Source organism: Armigeres subalbatus, chromosome 2 (assembly GCF_024139115.2).
Source record: "Armigeres subalbatus isolate Guangzhou_Male chromosome 2, GZ_Asu_2, whole genome shotgun sequence".
In the NCBI taxonomy this organism is placed as follows: Eukaryota; Metazoa; Arthropoda; class Insecta; order Diptera; family Culicidae; genus Armigeres; species Armigeres subalbatus.
Genome location: NC_085140.1, coordinates 30,156,517 through 30,177,051, shown reverse-complemented (window position 1 = coordinate 30,177,051; position 20,535 = coordinate 30,156,517). Strand labels below are relative to the sequence as shown.

The window sequence follows — 20,535 nt, the reverse complement described above, 5'->3', positions numbered from 1 at the left end:
CCTCTTGAAGGAGGCTTCTTGAGCCTCTTGAAAGGAGGCTTCCGGGCCTCTTGAAAGGAGGCTTCTGAGCCTCTTGAAGGAGGCTTCTGAGCCTCTTGAAGGAGGCTTCCGGGCCTCTTGAAAGGAGGCTCTGAGCCTCTTGAAGGAGGCTTCCAGCCTCTTGAAAGGAGGCTTCCAGGCCTCTTGAAAGGAGGCATCCGAGGCCTCTTGAAAGGAGGCTTGAGCCTCTTGAAAGGAGGCTTCTGAGCCTCTTGAAAGGAGGCTTCTGAGCCTCTTGAAAGGAGGCTTCTGAGCTCTTGAAAGGAGGCTCTGAGCCTCTTGAAAGGAGGCTTGAGCCTCTTGAAAGGAGGCTTCCGGGCCTCTTGAAAGGAGGCTTCCTGAGCCTCTTGAAAGGAGGCTCTGAGCCTCTTGAAAGGAGGCTTCTGAGCCTCTTGAAGGAGGCTTCTGAGCCTCTTGAAGGAGGCTTCCAGACCTCTTGAAAGGAGGCTTCGGGCCTCTTGAAGGAGGCTTCCAGGCCTCTTGAAAGGGAGACTTCCAGGCCTCTTGAAGGAGGCTTCCGAGCCTCTTGAAAGGAGGCTTCCAGGCCTCTTGAAAGGAGGCTTCCAGGCCTCTTGAAAGGGAGGCTTCTGAGCCTCTTGAAAGGAGGCTTCCGAGCCTCTTGAAGGAGGCTTCAGGCCTCTTGAAAGGAGGCTTCCGAGCCTCTTGAAGGAGGCTTCCTGGGCCTCTTGAAAGGAGGCTTCCGAGCCTCTTGAAAGGAGGCTTCTGAGCCTCTTGAAAGGAGGCCTGAGCCTCTTGAAAGGAGGCTTCCTGAGCCTCTTGAAAGGAGGCTTCCGGGCCTCTTGAAAGGAGGCTGGAGCCTCTTGAAAGGAGGCTTCCGGGCCTCTTGAAAGGAGGCCTGAGCCTCTTGAAAGGAGGCTTCCAGACCTCTTGAAAGGAGGCTTCCTGAACCTCTTGAAAGGAGGCTTCCAGACCTCTTGAAAGGAGGCTTCGAGCCTCTTGGAGGAGGCTTCCGAGCCTCTTGAAAGGAGGCTTCCGAGCCTCTTGAAAGGAGGCTTCCGAGCCTCTTGAAAGGGAGCCTTCCGACCCCCTGGAAAGGGGGCTTCCGAGCCTCTTGAAAGGGGGCTTCCGGGCCCCTTGAAAGGAGGCTTCCGAGCCCCTTGAAAGGAGGCTTCCAGACCTCTTGAAAGGAGGCTGAGCTTCTTGAAAGGAGGCTTCCCGAGCCTCTTGAAAGGAGGCTTCCGGGCCTCTTGAAAGGAGGCTTCCGAGCCTCTTGAAAGGAGGCTTCCGAGCCTCTTGAAAGGAGGCTTCCGAGCCTCTTGAAAGGAGGCTTCCGAACCTCTTGAAAGGAGGCTTCCGAACCTCTTGAAAGGAGGCTTCCGAACCTCTTGAAAAGAGGCTTCCGAACCTCTTGAAAAGAGGCTTCCGAACCTCTTGAAAAGAGGCTTCCGAGCCTCTTGAAAGGAGGCTCCCGAGGGAGAGGAGAACCATTCATCGTTCACACCGCGAAAATCGAAAGACTACGGTGGGCCGGGCACATAGCGAGAATGTCGTACAATAACCCGGTTGAAATGGTTCTAGACTATGATTCAACGGGCACAATAAAGCGAGGTGCGCAACGAGGAAGGTGGAAGACGATTTGCAGGCTCGGCGCTGGCGACGTGCAGCCATGGACCGAGTTGAATGGAGAAGACTTTGATATACTGCACAGGCCACTCCGGCCTTAGTCTGAGAAATAATAATAATAGCAGCATGAAGATCCGAAACGGACCGATTTCTGCTCGGAAAGTTCCACGACGTAACGCAAGAATGATGCTGACGGTAGATCCGCGTGGGAGAGCAGCCACTTACGTAGCGTGCTGACATGCGGGTGCAAAACGAGGAAGGTGGGTTATAAGTGCCATGGGGGTGCCATGACACAAGCCAAAGCACATTGAAAACGAGAAAAGTGCGGAAATGCAAAGAGCGGGAGAAGATTGCGTCCTATGCGATGCGTGAACAAGCAGAACCAGTGTCTGAGAGCGCCGGAGAACCAAGTGGTTCAGGAAAATCCCACATCCAAAAGGATGACGGAAAGTGGAGGAGAATGGTACAAAATGCATTGTGGGTTAAATGGTTATCTTGAACAATTAGCAACTAAATTCAGAAAACATTATATTTTGAATTTGTACAAGTAAAATGACATAACTTCCGTTTTCTAGGGCAAACCAGCAGCAAAACTGAAATAATAAAAATGACAGTTGTGCGTTTCTTCCGTATTGAGTGGTGTGCCCTTGAAAACGCGAGTACTTTCAAATTTGGATTCCGTGAGGATGGTCCTTAATAGATAAGCGGTCTCGCAGTTAACCTTTTTTCTAACGTACCATAACTGACGCTATGTTTGACCTTTGGAAACATTACACGAGATTGATTGAACCTCAATATTCATTGAAGGTAACATGGACTATGATGGTGCAATCAATCCCAGTTTCCCCACACCAGTAGAGTCTTCTCCCGAATCGTCCCCAACCGTGCTAAGAATCGCAGTGATTTCTCCATGGTTGCATCACATGGTAAGGTGCGTGGCCGCTGCCGCCGTGCCGTCATCGTCAGGCGCACAGACACATTCACACCCTATAAATGCGGGAGCCCCGAGCCAATGACTCTGCAGTTGGGCTTGGACCTGACCTGAGCGTCAATGTGTGTGCACTCCTCTGTGAAAGTCGTCGCGTGGGGCCGCGGGATTCGGATCGATAACAGACGGATGGAAAAATAAATCGTTGTTTGTGCCCAGTGATTGCGTCTGTGTGATTACGACTTCACGAGTCAAAAACAACGAGAGTAAAAAATAAGGATACGAGTAAATAACTGCCCCATGACAGTCAGTTTCGATAGTGTGGCTGTGCGTTGTTGATCACTGCGGAGGAGAAACTCGTTCGAATCAGGAAGGTTTCGGTCGCGCTGATTGCTGGACGGAATGTCAGATTAGTCGGCACAGGTGGATATAAATTGTAGGGTCCTTGGAGTTTGACGGACAAGAGCAGTGACCCTAATTAAACGGCGAATAAATTGCGATTTAGAACTGATGGTCAACCGGAATCCACAGGTGTCAACCGTGCTGTGTTGCTGTGTCGATCGAATGTACTACACAGAACAGCAACAGTTGGTTATTAAATAGAGTGCTCTCCCGTCGCCACCAGCACCGTTCGTAACCCCGCTGTTGGTAGTGATGAAAACCCCTCAGTCAGAAGGCGGGTAGTGTGAAGAAAAACCTGTTGCATTTAAATTGCTGATAGGTAGTCGTCACTGGTGATGGATTTAGTAGAAGGGATGTTTATTGTCTTCAATAAATTAATTTGATTCCATTTAGTAGTTGCGTTTATACGATGCGAATGTGTGATTTTTAAAGAAATCAATAAGTAGTCATAATAAAAATACCTTTTCATCAATTTGTGCACAATTTGTACCTGTCATAAGACGAGTTTTTACAATCCCATTGAATTCCACCACTTAATTGTATCTTGACAGATACGTATTTCGACCTCAAAAGTAAGGCCGTCTTCAGTGTCTCGTACTTGACTCGACTTCGACGTATCTGTCAAGATACAATTAAGTGGTGGAATTCAATGGGATTGTATAAACTCGTCTTATGACAGGTGAAAACATTCCACTAAAAAGCTCAAAATAATTTTCTTATCACAATTTGTAGTTCAACAATTATCTACAATGTTATGAATATTGTGTAGTTTCAAATTTGAAGAAGAAGTTATGTTTTCGTCATTGTTTGAAAGACTTTTGTCTCATTTAAAAAACGACTCACAGTGCTACATAGTTACTAATCGGCTCAGCATAACACTACAAAAATCCACACATTTTTATTGGCGAAAACTCATAGATTTAATGAACGATATTTATTACAGAGCACATGTAATCATTCTACTCAAGGAACACAAATAACATATATAAACAAATAAAATCTATCTGTGGAACGTGGAAAAAAATTGAATTCATGTGTGGATCCGTATCAGATATATTTGGATAGCACTATTGAAAATAAAAAATTTATTCGTCTTACATCTAAACACTGAATCGACAATTTTACGCCACAATACATGGTTCGAGATCACATCTTTCCATCATCGGTAGCGCCCACCTAATGGTTGTGCTCCTCGTCCTCTTGTACCTCCCGAATCTGTAGTGAACACTATTTTTGCAGAGTTGGTGTTCGGCATTTTTGCAACATGCCCTGCCCATCGTACCCTTCCAGTTAAACCTTCTAGATACGGGGTTCGCCGGAGAGTTAGGTGAGCTCGTGGTTGATCCTTCGTCGCCATACACCGTTCTCTCTGACAAATATGCAATCATGGGCAGTATATTTGCGGAGAAGGAAATGAACAAAACAGGAGAGGAAAAATAGAGTTTTAAAAAGTGGCCTTTGAATAGGACATACAACGCATAAGCGTAAAAAAGCTTATAACTCCTTACCATATCGTGTTATGAACAGCAGAATACTCCAAAAATTCGGGTTTCTGAATTAGTATTGGCTAAATATTTGAAAATGTAGTTGCGCAAACGACACAGCAAATAATTATAAGTTCCATAATCGGCTTTACAACTTGCACTGAAAAATTAATCTGCATTCCAATGTGTTAAATATTTTCCATGCATTAGTTGAATTGGCAGAGACCTGTCATAGCTTTGACTAAAACACTGCAGCTTCATTTAGGCAAGAGCTAAGTAGTTTGCTACTACCGGAGTTTGCTCTCGGATATACAAATTAGTTTGACGGCATGATTCCAAACTACTCCTCATTGTCCTCATTATTACGTATTCCTATGTTGAAGTCGATTGTTTTATATAATATCCATCGTAATCCGAAGAATATGGGTAATGAAACCAAAGAAACTATAGTGGAAGCAAAATAAACATTTTCAATTCAAAATTATTTATCAGATCGCTCACTGTAGATAAACTATCAGAATTCTAAATCTGATACATTACCTGTAAGAGCTGGTGTTCCCCAAGGCAGCATACTGGGGCCCATATTGTATAGCATTTTTGCTTCTGACTTACCTGATTTATCACCAGGGTGTCAAAAATATTTGTTTGCAGATGGCACGGCGTCAGCCAAAGGGCGAAGGCTTCGTGTCATTAGTAGTAGATTGCAAAAAAGTTTGAATATTTTCTCCACTTACTTGCAAAAATGAAAAAATTTCCCCGAATGCTTCCAAAACTCAGATTATAATTTTCCTACATAAGCTGAGAGCTTCTTATTTGAAACCTTCTAGCAGACATATTGTCACTATGAATGGGGTTCCAATTAATTGGTCTAGCGAAGCTAAATATTTAGGACTTCTGCTAGATCAAAAATTACTTTTAAAAGTCACATTGAAGGCATTCAAGCCAAATGTAACAAATATATTAAGTGTCTATATCCGCTTTTAAATAGAAATCAAAACTTTGTCTTAAGAACAAACTTTTTATTTACCAACAAGTTTTCAGACCAGCCATGTTGTATGCTGTGCCAATATGGACTAGTTGCTGCAGTACCAGAAAGAAGGCACTCCAGACGATTCAAAATACAATTTTGGAAATGATTCTGAAGTTACCTCCGTGGTATAGTACCAATGAACTTCATAGAATTTCTAATATTGAGACATTGCAACAAATGTCCAACAAAATAATTTCCAATTTTAGACAAAAATCGTAGCAATCTTCTATTGTAACGATTGGCTCCTTGTACCATTAGTATGAATTAAATTAAGTTTAGTTTAAGTTGAAAACATTGTAACTCCTACATGGTTCAATGCAAAGTTCCAGATCGATCAACTGGCATCAGCTCTCATAGCTCGGTAGACAAAACGGATCCCTCCATGGCAACTTCCGAAGTGCAAATGCAGGAACCGACGTTGGACCGATTCGATACGTTCGGCGCCATTGGTGTACGCTGGGCTCCAAACTGCAGAGCAGTACTCTAGGGTACAACGCACAAGAGAACAGTAAATGGCTTTCAAGCAATAAATGTCGGAAAAATTCTTGGCAATCCTAAGTATTAGTCCCAATGTCCTAGAAGCTTTATCGACAGCGTACTAGATGTGCTGCTTAAATGTTAGCTCTGAGTCCAGGACTACACCAAGGTCCTTGATGTGATTCGTGCGTTCGAGTGTCGTGTCAAGTAGGTTGTAGTCGAAAATTATCGGTTGTTTCTTTCGAGTAAACGTTATGACGGAGCACTTGGCTGGGTTTACGACCATAAGGTTTAGAGAACACCAACTGGCAAAATGAGTGACCTGCCGTTGTAAATTAAGACAGTCAGTAGTTGAACTAACTAGGAGAAACATTTTCAAATCGTCTGCGTACGACAGTCGAGGGCTTTCGATGACTAGATGAACGTCATTGAAATAGAGCAGGAATATTAGTGGCCCAAGATGGCTTTCTTGTGGTATTCCAGATGTTGCTTGAAAACTATTCGATTCGCAGTCATCTAAAGTCACTATCAGTTGTATGAGCGGACCCAGCACAATAAATCACTACCGATGCCGTATCTGTCGAGTTTGGCAACAGCGATAGTATGGTTAAACTTGTCAAATGCGGCAGACAGATCGGTGTAGATAACATCGGTTTGCATCCTTCTGAGCATGCTGTTGGTGATGTACGAAGTAAGGCATAGCAAATTGCTAGTGGTAGAACGACCGGCGGTAAAGCCGTGCTGCTCGGGGCTGAGGTGTTGCTTGCAGTGCAAATGTAATGGTTCCATGACAACGAGTTCGAACAGCTTAGAAACGGCGCTCAATGACGTGATTCCTCGGTAACTGCCTACGTTGCGTTTGCTACCTTTCTTGTGCACCGGGAACATGTGAGCGATTTTCCAGCAAGATGGGAATATTCCACTAGACAGTGACAAATGAATAATACGATGAAGAGGGTCAAGCAAACAAGAAATTTGTTTTTTGAGGAAAGCAGACGGAATACCGTCTGGTCCTGGATTATAGGACGGCTTAAGTTTTGTTGCGGCCCTAGATATTGCGTCAACGTCGACATCTAACACGCCTAATGTTTGGTTGCTTAATGGAATGTTGCTAGCAGCGAGTCTAACTTGGTCAGCACTAATACGCTCATCGCTAAAGACACTGGCAAAGCTCCGATGGGGTAGACGCTGTTTCACCGTTGTACTGTATTGAAGATGGCAGACCAGATTCTTTGCGCTGTTTATTGATGTAACTCCAAAAAGATTTCGGCCGCTGCTTGAACTTACGCTCAATACTGTGCTGGTATGCGTAAAAGTTCTGACGACTGACACGCTGGTATTCATGGTTGAGCCTCACGTACTGATCTCGCAGTGGTAGTGTCCGATACTTGGTAAATTGACTCAGAGCAGCTCTCTTAACTGTGTTCAGTTTTCGTAATCCGATTCGTAATCCAATTTCGTAATGTCTGCCAGGGAGGTCGCGAAATGTTATTCAGAACTTCTTTGGAACGTGCCTATCGATGACACACATCATGACATGTGAGAAGGCTAGAGCAGCTTCATCCACATCATGCGTATTGAGAACGTTTCCCCAATCGATACTCGATAATACATCTTTAATACTTAAGTGGTCGGCTTTCTTAAAATCGTATGACACGGGCGAAGTTCGTTCGATGAAGTCGTGTACATAACTGTATTCGATTCTGAAGTAGTGGAGGGTGATGAGCAGCATTTTTGACCAGCGCGCAAGGTGCTGGCAAGATGAGCGGTGCATTGTTCTGTCTGCTTACAAAGCATAGGTCTAAGGTGCGACCGTTTTCATTCACAATGCCGTTAATTTGGCTAAGAGTGGCTGAGCTGTAGTTATCCAAAAGGCTAGCAGCGCCAGCATGCAGGATCGAATGTTCTGGATCAGGGTAAAGGAAACCGCTGTGGGACTGCTTCCAAGAGACACCAGTCAGGTTGAAATCGCCCAGGACAAGCCCTTCGTCAGTCGGAGTGGCCGTTTCTAAGACGGCGAAGTATCGGCAGTGAGTATCGATGAGTTGTATGTCTCGGACCAGATCAGGAGGGATATACAACGAGCACAGGAACAGTCTTCGGTCACCCATCTCGATTGATACCCAGACTTGTTCGAGACTCCTCCAAGAATCCAAGATAATTAACAAATAAAATTAGTTAAAAACCCAGATTGATCCACCTAGCGGCGATGATGCCTTTCTCCTGCATCGTAAAATGTACTAAAAAATCACATAAGAAAGGTCAAAAAAGCACTTTAGGGGAATATATCGCATGTTTTCTATCATTTTGCATTCATTCATTTCATTTATTTGGTTTACATCTAAACAGATAACATTGAATCAACAATTTGACGCCACAATACACGGTTCGAGGCCGCATCTCTCCATCCTCGGATACGCCCCACGCTCGCCAAGTCGTTTGCACCTGGTCTGCCCAACTCGCTCGCTACGCTCCACGCCGCCTCGTACCTGCCGGATCGGAAGCGAACACCATCTTTGCAGGGTTGCTGTCCGGCATTCTTGCAACATGTCCTGCCCAGCTACCTTCTGGATACTGGGTTCGCCGTAGAGTTGGGCGAGCTCATGGTTCATTCTTCGCCGCCACACACCGCCAAAGATGGTCCTAAGCACCCGTCTCTCGAATACTCAGAGTGCTTGCAAGTCCTCCTCGAGCATTGTCCATGTTTCATGTCCGTAGAGGACAACCGGTCTTATAAGCGTCTTGTACATGACACATTTGGTGCGGTGGCGAATCTTTTTCGACCGCAGTTTCTTCTGGAGCCCTTAGTAGGCCCTACTTCCACAGATGATGCGCCCTGTCGCGCTCGGTTGCGCCCACAAGCATGTACTTTGTCTTTGGCGCATTCACCACCAGTCCAACTTTTGTTGCTTCACGTTTCAGGCGGGTGTAAAGTTCTGCCACCTTTGTAAATGTTCTGCCGACAATGTCCATGTCATCCGCGAAGCAAATAAATTGACTGGATCTGTTAAAAATCGTACCCCGGCTGTTACACCCGGCTCTCCGCATGACACCTTCTAGCGTAATGTTGAACAACAGGCACGAAAGTCCATCACCTTGTCTTAGTCCCCGGCGCGATTCGAACGAACTGGACTGGCCCGAAATCTTCACACAGTTTTGCACACCATCCACGGTTGCTTTGATCAGTCTGGTAAGCTTCCCAGGGAAGCTGTTCTCGTCCATAATTTTCCATAGCTCTACGCGGTCTATACTGTCGTATGCCGCCTTGAAATCAACGAGCAGATGGTGCGTTGGGACCTGGTATTCACGGCATTTTTTTTCGATTTTGAAATTTTTTCCCAAGGGGGGAAAAAACAATTTTTTCAATAATTCCGAAATGCAATGTGCGATCGGGCCAATTTTTAATAGCAAACAATGGGACCGCATTCCCCGTTGAATGCAACTTGTTGCGAGTAAGGAGGGCCCCGAAAATCGGGTTATGCTAAGTTCCAAAAATTGTGTCTACTAATTGTGTCTATTTGTACACATACACACACATACATACGCACATACATACATCACCTCGATTCGTCGAACTGAGTCGATCGGTATATAGCGCTATGGGTCTCCGGGAATTCTATCAAAAGTTGTTTTTTGTAGTAGTCCTATAGCCTGTCGGTACAACTTTGTTGAATGAGAAAGGCAAAAACATTTTCACTTAAATCATTTTGAACAAATCTGTTTCCAGAATAGCTAAAAGTGTTGGTTGAACAACAGTTCAAAATATTATCAAAAAGTATGATTTTTTTAAATTATGAATCCTGTACACCTCCGGTGGTGCAAAGGGCCGACTTGAAAGATCTCCATCCTGAGCGTTGCCCGGCTATCGCTTTAACCTGTTGCCAGGTTAGATTTTGGTCGACTTCTTTTATTTCTTTATTGAGGCTTCGCCGCCATGAGCCTCTTGGTCTGCCTCTGCTGCGATGTCCCGCTGGGTTCCAGTCTAATGCTTGTTTACAGATTTCGTTTCCGCCCCTATGTAGAGTGTGGCCGACCCAGCCCCACTTCCGATCCCGAATTTCTGTTGCTATCGGCCTCTGGTGACAACGACGATGGATCTCGTTGTTTAAGATCCAGTTGTGAGGCCACCAGGCCCGAATTATATACCGCAGGCATCTGTTAATGAACACCTGCAGCCGTTGAGTGTTCTCCACTGATACATATCATGTTTCGCTAGCGCATAACAGCACAGCTTTCACGTTAGAGTTAAAAATTCGTATTTTGGTGCGTTTACTTATCTGCCTGTTTTTCCAGATATTTCTTAAACTCGCAAAACTCGCAAAGGCAGCCTTTGATTTCTTGATCTGTGCGCCGAAGTCGATCTTGGTACCGCTGTCTGACGCCATTTGGCGACCAAGATATTAGAAGCTTTCAACATTCTCCACTGGTTGCCCGGCTACTGTGAAACTGGAAGGAGTCACCGATCATAGCGGAAATTTCGACAACAAAACTAGAATAGTTATCAGTGTAAGCTGTTAGACAGAGAAAAGCGGAAAATCATACAAATTATTGAAAAAGAATCAAAAGCTTCGTCCTCAAAAGTACGCGCAGAAATATTAAATTTCAGTGGAAAGAAAATTCATTCCAGAACAGCACGTTGAGTTTTGAATTAAGTTCAACAGTATGCACGTGTGTGCCCTCAACAAGCAAAGTCAATCAAATTCAGTGACTGAACTTTGCTAAAGAATACCAAAACCATTCAACCGGTTTATATGACAATGTATTATTCTGAGAGTAAATGAGAGTAAATAAATTCCGCTTTTATAGGTTAGATAGACGAATAAAAGTGGGGCGTAGACCGAGAGCTGAGCTGCACAAGTAAATGGTTCAAGCCCATCTGCAATGGTCTTAGATTATTCTTTGGCCCGATGGTAAGGATCCGACAACAATAGGTCTGAAAAATCTTGGCGATAAAATTAACGAATGGACCATTATAATGGATGTTCCGAATCTTCTATGGAACTACTCGTTGTCCACAATAGTTCATTCGTGGATAACAACGTCAATTAAATACTCAGGCCACGACAACAAATGGCCCTTAAACAATCACGCCGCTCTATAATGTTTCGGATGTTACGGATCTTCAAGATTCCACCCGGTGGTCACAATAGTCAAAGTGTGATTCATAACATCAATTCCATACTCAGTTTAAACCTTTGCGTCGATCTACTTTGAGCCGGCGGCGCCGTAAATGCAATTTTCTAACGGCGGCGGCGGCTTGGATCGGCGCGGTTCAAAATGATCAAAATGAAGAGCATTTCGTCGTGGATGGCGAACAATACCTATATTTGCATTTCTCGTGCCCTAATGGCAATAATTATAATTTATATTGTACAAACGCTGCAGTATTTCTTCAGGAAATCATGACAAGATTCACCTGAGGGTTTTTTAAAAATATGTTTACGATCTACTCCAGTGATTTTTCTTCATGAATTTCTTCAATAGTTTGCTCAGGACTGTAGTGAGAATACTAGAAAAAATCCTGATGTATGCCTTCCTCAGCCAGGCGGCTTCAAAGCAAGGCCATGCAGAAGGTGATTGGATTCAATTCACGATGCGGTGTAGGTTTTTTTTTTGGTTTTATGACACAGTAATGCAAAAATGGTGAATCTACTTAGAGACCTTGCAGTGGATGTGGTGGTTCTTAATGAACACTAAGCTGCGACACGACAATTTTTAAATGGGGGATGTAACGCAAACAAAAACGTTCAATGAAAATCCTACAGAAATTTTCAGGAACTGATAAAGGAAACTTTCTAGGAGATTCTCATCCAGAAATTTTAAGACACGTATTATTCATTCCTCGGTACTTCTGGATAAGGGAATCCCTAAAACTCCTAGATGAAAAAAATCTTGGAATGAATTAAAAATCTGGGAGAATAAGCCCTCACTTCTAGAATTCTTGGATAAGAATTTCACAGGAATTCTTGTAGAATGAAATTTTGAGAAGAATTAATTCGTGAGGGAGAAATTCAGAGTTATCAGAGAGAAGAATTATCTAGAATATTTGGGCTAAGGTGAGTAATTCGCCAGGATCATCGGAGGATTTTTTTTCCAAATTCTTGAAGGAATAATTCCTCTTCTTCTTCTTATTCTTCTTATTGGCATCACATTCCCACATTGGGACAGAGCCGCCACGCAACTTAGTGTTCATGAAGCACTTCAACAGTTTTTAACTGCGAGGTTTCTAAGCCAAGCAACCATTTTTGCATTCGTATATCATGAGGCTAACACGACGATACTTTTATGGCCAGGGAAGTCGAGACAATTTCCAATTCGAAAATTGCCCAGACCGGCACCGGGAATCGAACCCAGCCACCCTCAGCATGGTCTTGCTTTGTAGCCGCGCGTCTTACCGCACGGTTGAGGAGACTTAATTTCTCAAAATTCGTGCAAGAGGAATGGCCCTGATATTTTCTTGATCTTATCTTTTCTGATCTTCCTCAAAATGTCTTAATGAGTATTCCGGAGAGTTCCTGTAGAAAGAGTTCTTACAAGAGGAATTTCTCAGAGTTTCTGAAGGAGAAATTCTTCATAAATCCTATAGCAATTCTTGTATATAACGAGTCTCCAGAATTCCTGAAGAATTTCTTCAAAATATGCCCCCCCCCCATTTTCAGAGAATTGAGATTTCAGAGATTTCCAGAGAATTCATGATAAAGGAATACTTTGGTTGAGATAGGAGGGTAGGCTGAAGTTCTTTTTATTTCGGTGAAATTTTTCTTCATAATTCCTGATGGGGTCTCACATGGGGACTCCTAAATTCCTCAGAATTTCTGGAGATGGAAGAACCCAGAATGATTAAAAAATCAGTTTCCCAGAATTCATAGAGCAGGAATTTTCTAGAATTTCTAAGGAAGAACTTGTTTAGAATTCAAGAAAAATGACAGTCTGCAGGGGTAAAAATGTCTGCAGGGTAAAAGAAAAAGGAAGTCTCCATCATTCTTAAAGGAGCAATTCCTCAAAATTCTTTCATTGTAGAGATCAGTGTAAAAGTAATTCTTCAAAATTTCTCGCTGGTAGCGGAGTTTCCAGAATCCCAGAAATGGGGGGGGGGGGACTTTTGTATTGGCTTCGATTAAACAACTAAGAGATATGTTTGTGCCAGACATTGTGTCCCGCATCGTTTTAGTCTTTTAAGCTTCTTTCGAGCAAGTTAAATAATAAACAAAACGAATCGTTCTCTAATGTTCACGATTAATTAGAAAATACTCATTCCTATCGACATAAAAAAAAATTATGACATTCCTTCAACATTTATTGCATACCAATTTATACAAGAATATAGGCCTTGACCTCCTTGAGAGCAAGAGCTTCCTTTTTAATCATATATGCTGATTATGGTCCATAGAATTAAATTGGATGAGCGTCAATATTTTTGCCTTTCTCGTGCAACAAAGTTGTACAAAACGCAAAAAGTGAACCTGATAGAAAAAAATGTGATCTAGTCCCCTTGAGTGGTTTTTTTGACCTTTCTAATGTGATTTTTTCGATACATTTTATGATGCACGAGAAAGGCATCATCTCCGCTAGATGGATTAATCTGGGGTTTTCCTTTTCAGTTCATCCAAGAAATCTCTAGAGTTTAGGCCTTAAGATCGGTGCCAGGCCATTTGGCCGAATGCCGTTTGGCCGAACGGGTCGTTTGGCCGAATGCCGTTGGGCCGAATAGTTAAAAAAAATATGACCTCAGTTTACGAGTGGTCCTTCCTCCTACTAGACCTGTGCGCCGATGCGCTTTGAACCGGCGGCGGCGTAAACGCATTTTTCTAACGGCGGCGGCGGCTTAGCCGGCGCCACGCCGCGGTTGCTTTCGGCGGCGGCGGCAGCGGCTCGGTCCGGCGCGATTGAAAATTATCATTTCGTCGAACAAAAGTTTTTTGAATATTATTTGCATGTCTCGTGCGTTAATGGCAATACGCAGAATTTATATTGTACGCTGTGGAGTAATCCTCCAGGAATACAATGAGAAAAGAAACCTAAGATTCCTTCAAAAATTTCATCAGGAATTTCTTTACGATCTCATCCCATGGTTTCTCCTGAATTTTCTTGAAATTTCTTCATGCATTCCTTTAACAGTTCGTCCGAGAGGGATAGTAATTCCTAGTGAAAATACTATCAAAAATCCTGGCTTACGCCTTTCTTAACCTGGTGACCACACAGCAAGGCCATGCAGAAGGTGACTGGATCCATTTTCTGGTAAGGTGTAAGTTTATTTTGGTACTTGCGCATGCCTATGAGCATCATCGTGTTAGTGACACAGGAATGAAAAAATAATGAATCTACATAAAAACCTCGCAGATAAAAACTGTAGAAGTGCTTGATGAACACTAAGCTGCGATACTTCAATTTTTAAATGGGGATGTAATGTCAACAAACAAGATCAGATGAGAGAATTCCTGCAGGACATATGTGAAAATCATACAGAAATTTACAGGAACTGATGAATGATATTTTCCAGGAGTTTCCCATCCAGAAATTCTGGGACACGTATTATTCATTCCTCAGAACTTCTGGATAAGAGAATGTGAATCCCTAAAACTCATAGATAAGGAATTCTTGGAGTGAATTGAAAAACTGGGAGTATAAACCACCTTCCCCACAATTTCACAGGAATTCTTGTAGAAGGAACTTTTTAGAAGTCCTATCGAAGGAATTCTCCAGAATACAAGGAGAAGAAATTTCCTATAATTCATAGGTCAGATTTCCTCATAATTCGCGAGGAAGAAAATGCTCACAGTTACTAGAGAGAGAATGATCTAGAGTTTCTAGGATTAGGTAAGTAATTTGCCAGGATCTACGGAGGATAAATTCCTTAAGGAGGAATTCATCCTAATTTTGGAAAGAGGGATTCCATAAAATTCGTACGAGAGTAATTGCCCTGATCGTTTGGAGGGGCAATTCCTCAAAATTCCTGAATGAGTATTCCGGAGAATTTCTGTAGAAGGAATTCATGTATAAGAAATATTTATTTATTTGATTATAATCGTCATCTGACATCTGAAGTTTCAATGACTATAAGTATATCCAGCTTTTTACGCTAACCATAAATAGACTGTGGCAGAACTTTTTTGACACTTGCTGTGTACAGTTTTTATATCACAAATCTAGTTGGCCAAACAATTCCTGTCAAAAATTAAAAAATGACTTTGTTTATTTTGTATTCACGGATTGAAAATTTTCATGTTGGTTACTTAGTTTAGAGCATATGTTTTCCTTACTCATATTCTAGATTCGGCATCCTCTTTGCTTCTAGAATACGCTTACCCTTTTAACGGCAAAATGGCGAAACGAAGATAGATGAAAATCAAACCCATGTATATAGATTTACGGATACAAAATCTACACTTCGTAGGCAAATAGTTGGCCGGAAACTCAAGAATTTACATTTCAATAATTGTTTTTATTTGTGTACCAATTATAATAGATGATGTTGAGTAGGGATATGGGTATGGGTCAGCCAAGAAAAGATCGTTGGCCAGGTCAGACAAAATAGTTTTGCGTGCGATGAATGCTTTTATTGTAAATTAGCAATTCTTAAATAGGGGAGGGGGTACGACACTTAGATCAGATCAAGCATGAAAGCGAAGCTAATCTACGCGTCTAAATTGTGCTTCCCGCTGGTCCCATTTACCGGAAAATAGATCACTGAAGCATCCGAACACTATGGCACCCCTGGATCAAGATGAATACACCACTAGGTGTTCCAATCTGACAAATTCACGATTCAGCCATCTTGGATTTTAGTATGGAAGAGCCAGCCGGTTTGTTTATGTTTTGGACCGAAAATGAATTTTTCACCCCCGCCTTCTTCTCGTCCATAAATTGGGAAGATTGAAACACCTAGCTGTGTATTCATCTTGGGATGGATTCCGAAGCTTTACGACTTGAACGCGTATGTTTTGTCATCGCTCCAGTTATTACTAGAAGCTAGACTTTTTAAACGAACATTGTATCCGAGTCGTCTAATCAATAATAATAAATAATAATCTGAGTCCCCTAAATCTAATTATTATACAAACATGGCTAAAATATACTCATAACACAACAATCAGAATACATAAGAAATATATCAATACAATAAAGCAAGACTTAGCAATTTTAAGGTTTCATGTTAATTGGTGCCTCGGAAGTATTCTGCAAAAAGTCGTTGTAGATTTAGTTTATAAATTTATCATATGTGCGGGTTTCGATGCACTACGGTAATTCCTAAAGGAGAATTTCTCCAAAATATCAGGGAGAAAATTCCAGAGAATTTTAGAAAAAGGAATTCCTGGGTTAAGGGGGGGTGAGTGTGATGAAGTTTTTTTTTATTTTTTTTTTGTAGAATAGGGTAAGGGAGGTATTTTGGACCACCAGTTCGACGGCTCATATTTTGGACCACTGAGTGCAAATTCCTCCTGGTGGAATTTTTGCTAGAATGCAACTGACGACCTCCTATTGTTCAAAATTTCAGAATTCAAGAAAAATTATCAAAATTTTCCTGAAATCCTTGGAGGAAGAATTCTCCATAAGCCCTGGAGGGATAATTGATCAGATCTCATTGGTGGAAATTCTCAGAGAAAGTATAATCATGTACCGTCGTTCGTGGTGACATTGGGCCTAGGGGGTAAGATTGAGCCAAAAACGAAAAATGTTTCAACTCCTAATATCTCAGAAACTGTTACGAATTTTGATCAAAACTTCAAACGGTTCAAAATTATAGTAAAATTCACGTATAGGAAATCACACAACAAATTCCAAGAACTAATTGTGCTCGTACCATAATGCTTGGAATTTGAATGTTAAACTATTGATCGAATGAACCCGTATTAAAATAGTGTCAGTAATGCCCCACAAATCTATTACATAACTAGTTTTTAGATCGATGGATACCTGGTTATCATGTTACGATAATCTGTTGTTGCTTTATCGAATTTTATGCATATTTATATAGCGGTTCTGGTTTTTCGTAGCAACGAGCAATGCACGCCAAAAAGGGGTGAGATTGGGCCAAGCCTTTGGTTGATTTGCCATACATAGTTGGTAAGAGCCGTAATGTAGGCAATTGTTTTAATGAACGATTGAATCGTTGCATCGTCACTGCTGAACTTTATTGTACTTTGCCCAATGTCACCCCCTGTGAGGGGTAAGATTGGGCAAATTTTGAACAACATATAACTTTGAAGAATTTCCCTCATTCATTACACAGTGGTAAACTTATTATTCAAGCTTCTACCAAACTAATTAAAACTTGAATCCAACGTTAACTACTAGAGATTTGTAACATTTACTTGAAGCATACCACATTTTGGCCCAATGACACCCCCGTAGACGGTATTCTTGAAATACATAAAATTCCCTTCCATAATCCCTTAAGAGGGAATTTCGCAGTATTTCTTGGAGGGAGTTTTCTCAGAATTAAAGAATTCAAAATTCTTAACGGAGCATTTCCTCAAAATTCTTAGTGTGGGAATTCTCCCGAATTCTTAGAGGAATCTTAAATCACCAGAATTTCTGCAGGAAGAGTCGCTGGTGGCGGAGTTCCTTGAATTTCGGAATTCCCAGAAATCATTTTTTTTCAAATCCCAGGAAGGGTTAGCTAAAAAGGTATCAGGAGGATTTCCTGATTTGATACCAGTCATGTAAAAAGGTGTTCACTAATATTTCTAGCTCTTTTATGTGTGAAATGGCTCAATGGTGGTTTTGTCATTGCCAGAAATGCTATGCTGATCACCGTATCGAACCATCTGATGGCACATTACATAATGTCTGTTATGAGTTACAAAATCAGATTTCTTCAAATCGATAGCAATCAGACAAATTAGTGGTGTAGCGATAAAGTTTTATTGTTGGAGAGGAGAGGGACTTCTGAATAGATTTCGATTAAGTAACTAAGAATTGTGTTCCTGTCCGACTTTGTGCTCTATGTCGTTCAAATACAATAATCCAGAATCTTTTCATTTTCCAAGCTTCTTTCGACTCTCGAGCAAGTAAAATATTAAGCGCAACGGATCGATATCCCATTTTTAAGATAATTAGAAAATACTCATCTCATCCCTGACGATATAGAAAAATATGCAGCCCAGCTCATACAACAATTGCCTGGAGTATAGGCCTTGAGCTCCTTGAGAGCTGTTTGCTTTTTTATTCGTTTATGCTGACTGTGGTCCATAATTGGATGAGCGTTCACAATTTTTCCATAACAGTTCATCAAAAAATTCCTTGGAGTTTCGGCCTTTCGGTGTTAGTGTATGTATTATACAAATTTCAACATAGTATTAGTGTGAGCATCAAAGTATATTCTTGCATAATGTTATGATGTGGTAAAAACTGTAAAGTATGTACAATTACAATTTTTTGAGTCGCTTTTTACACTTACCCCCTTTTTCCACTTCCCCCAGTGTACCTTAAATTGTTGAATCATTCAATCAAAATACTATAATTTTCACTCAATAAAAACAGAATATCATATTGTGTTTTAAATAGCTTTTCTTACGTGTGTTGAATTTTGCAGAATCAGTAATATTAACCTACTTTTACTGCTCAATTCGCAATTTAAGCAATCTCACAATGACTTAGCATTTTATTTTATCCTAAACACTTATATTTGTTAAGTATTGCATTTTAGTTGGAACTGCCATGCAAACACTTAAGTCATAAAACAATTAAACTAAACAGCCATTCGCATTGTGTACAACTTAAAGCGCAACAAACTAAGAGCGATCATAATCAAAACAACAATCACCAGTGGAACAAACATCAACAACACAAAAAAACACCCAAGTGCTTTGCTCCACTAATCCCAGACTTTAATCACCATCCCAGCGTTCAACTCACCACTTGATCTTTAACGCCGGCCGATCGAGAGATATAGGATCGAGTAACCGAGCCATACCAGCGATCGAGCGTCGTCCGACCGCCGATCCGAACATCAAACCGTCAGCCTTCTTGACTTGGGTAGCACTACCCGCCTACTGTGATTGAGTGTTTAGTACACTCGCAGCCGCACTTCGATTCGTTTCGCTTTGATACTGCCACTCGTCCGTCTCCTTATCATTGTGGTCTTTGGTCAGAATCCGTCCAGCAACAGCGCCTTGCCTACAACTCCATTGTTTCTTTCTTGTGTGTTGCGCTAGAATTAGTCTCGAGTGTTCCCAAGTGTGTGAAAAAGTGCAAACCATGAACCAATCAAATAGGTTTGAAATCTCCGACGACGCCGATGAGCTCAACCAGGAGATCGACGACACCAATTTCCCCCGTTCCAACTCGATCTCCCACGGAAACGGATCGCTACCGGAGCTGAACGGCCATGGCAACGGTGCTGGTCCGTTGAACAATTCCACGCCGGTTTTGGCTGCGGCTAGCGCGAATGCTCCCACGGTCGGCACGGGAGGAACCACCACGTTCGCCGCCCGGCGCAGATCGAGCAGCGTGCGAAAGGAGGAGTCCACCGATGATCCGGAACAATCGGTGGCAAGTATTGGATCGGGTATAAACCGTGCCAATCCGGTCGCGCTGAGGACCTCCAGCTTTTCAGGTGAGGTTTTCGAAGGTGAGACGGTTCCGACTACTCCTCGCACCATACTGACACCAGGTATTTTGAGGGGGGTTTACAAATGGGGGTGCTTGTTGTTCAGTAGGAAGCTATCCATGTGTGAAATTTGTGATCGATGTGTATGGAATGTAGAAGGGATGATGAACGCTATTTGTGAAGACCTTCGTCATAACATTAGAAGCGATTGGAGTGAGTGCAGCCATGTGCTTTATTTGTTTCATATGACGATGTTTTATGATGTGTGCCTGTAAGCAACAAGACATTCCCCCCGAAGGATGATTATCAGCAATGTTTTGTTTGCTTCACGCTTGGTGGTTTCTTGTTCCATCCGTCCTATTAGTAGACATTTGTTTCCGTGGACTCGATCCATTTCGATTATCTATTGCTGTGTGGAATGCAAAAGGTTATCGAATCAATTATGTGGTTCGATGAGTATCGTTAATGTCGCCGTTGGTAGTAACAAGAATGATGTTTTTAGTTATTTTATGGTTTATTATAGCACACGCTAGTAGTTATTCGTTTAAAATATCAATGGATTTAATCCATTTTCCCCCTGATTTTCTAATCTATTATACATATTCTAACCGATATTTTAGGTTAAATGGGGTCGTATGAATAAAAAGTAGCAAAACTCATCGCTTGTAGTCCACAGAGAAAACTACATGTTTGAAATGCATAAAAAAATCGAACTTATGGCATATGCTACATTCGAACTTAGCCTTTACTACAGTTTACTACCATTTACTACATGCAGAAACGTCAAAACAAAATAGACCCCATGATGACGATGATGATTTCATCAATTTTGCAGCTAATCAACAAAAGACATGTCTGTTTTGTTTGTTTTTCTTAAATTGAACTTCTATTTTCAAGAACGAAGACGATTCGCTTCGATTCTGATGAATAATCTGCATTTGAAACATGAGTAGCAACGTCTTGAGCAGACTACAAGAAATCAGTAGTAAACTCTTCTTTTATTCATACCGAATCAGTTGTTTGAAGTATGTTCGAAATG

The 20,535-nt window shown here is 42.0% G+C and overlaps 1 protein-coding gene across 4 annotated transcripts in view; it reads left to right on the top strand.

Annotated features, from left to right (window-relative positions):
• LOC134218410 (GTP cyclohydrolase 1) overlaps positions 1 to 20,535 on the top strand; it is a 77,116-nt gene that overhangs the window by 14,957 nt on the left and 41,624 nt on the right. Inside the window, exons 1-2 of one of the 4 annotated variants that reach the window (XM_062697362.1) lie at positions 2,834 to 2,974; positions 19,102 to 19,559. The exons of 1 other annotated variant lie outside the window; for it this stretch is intronic. In XM_062697362.1, coding sequence (XP_062553346.1) covers positions 19,145 to 19,559 — 415 coding nt within the window. In that variant the 5' untranslated portion in view covers positions 2,834 to 2,974; positions 19,102 to 19,144. Of the gene's footprint in view, positions 1 to 2,833; positions 2,988 to 18,951; positions 19,560 to 20,535 lie in introns of those variants that run through there. 2 more of the 4 variants (XM_062697363.1, XM_062697364.1) reach the window with 2 other exon arrangements.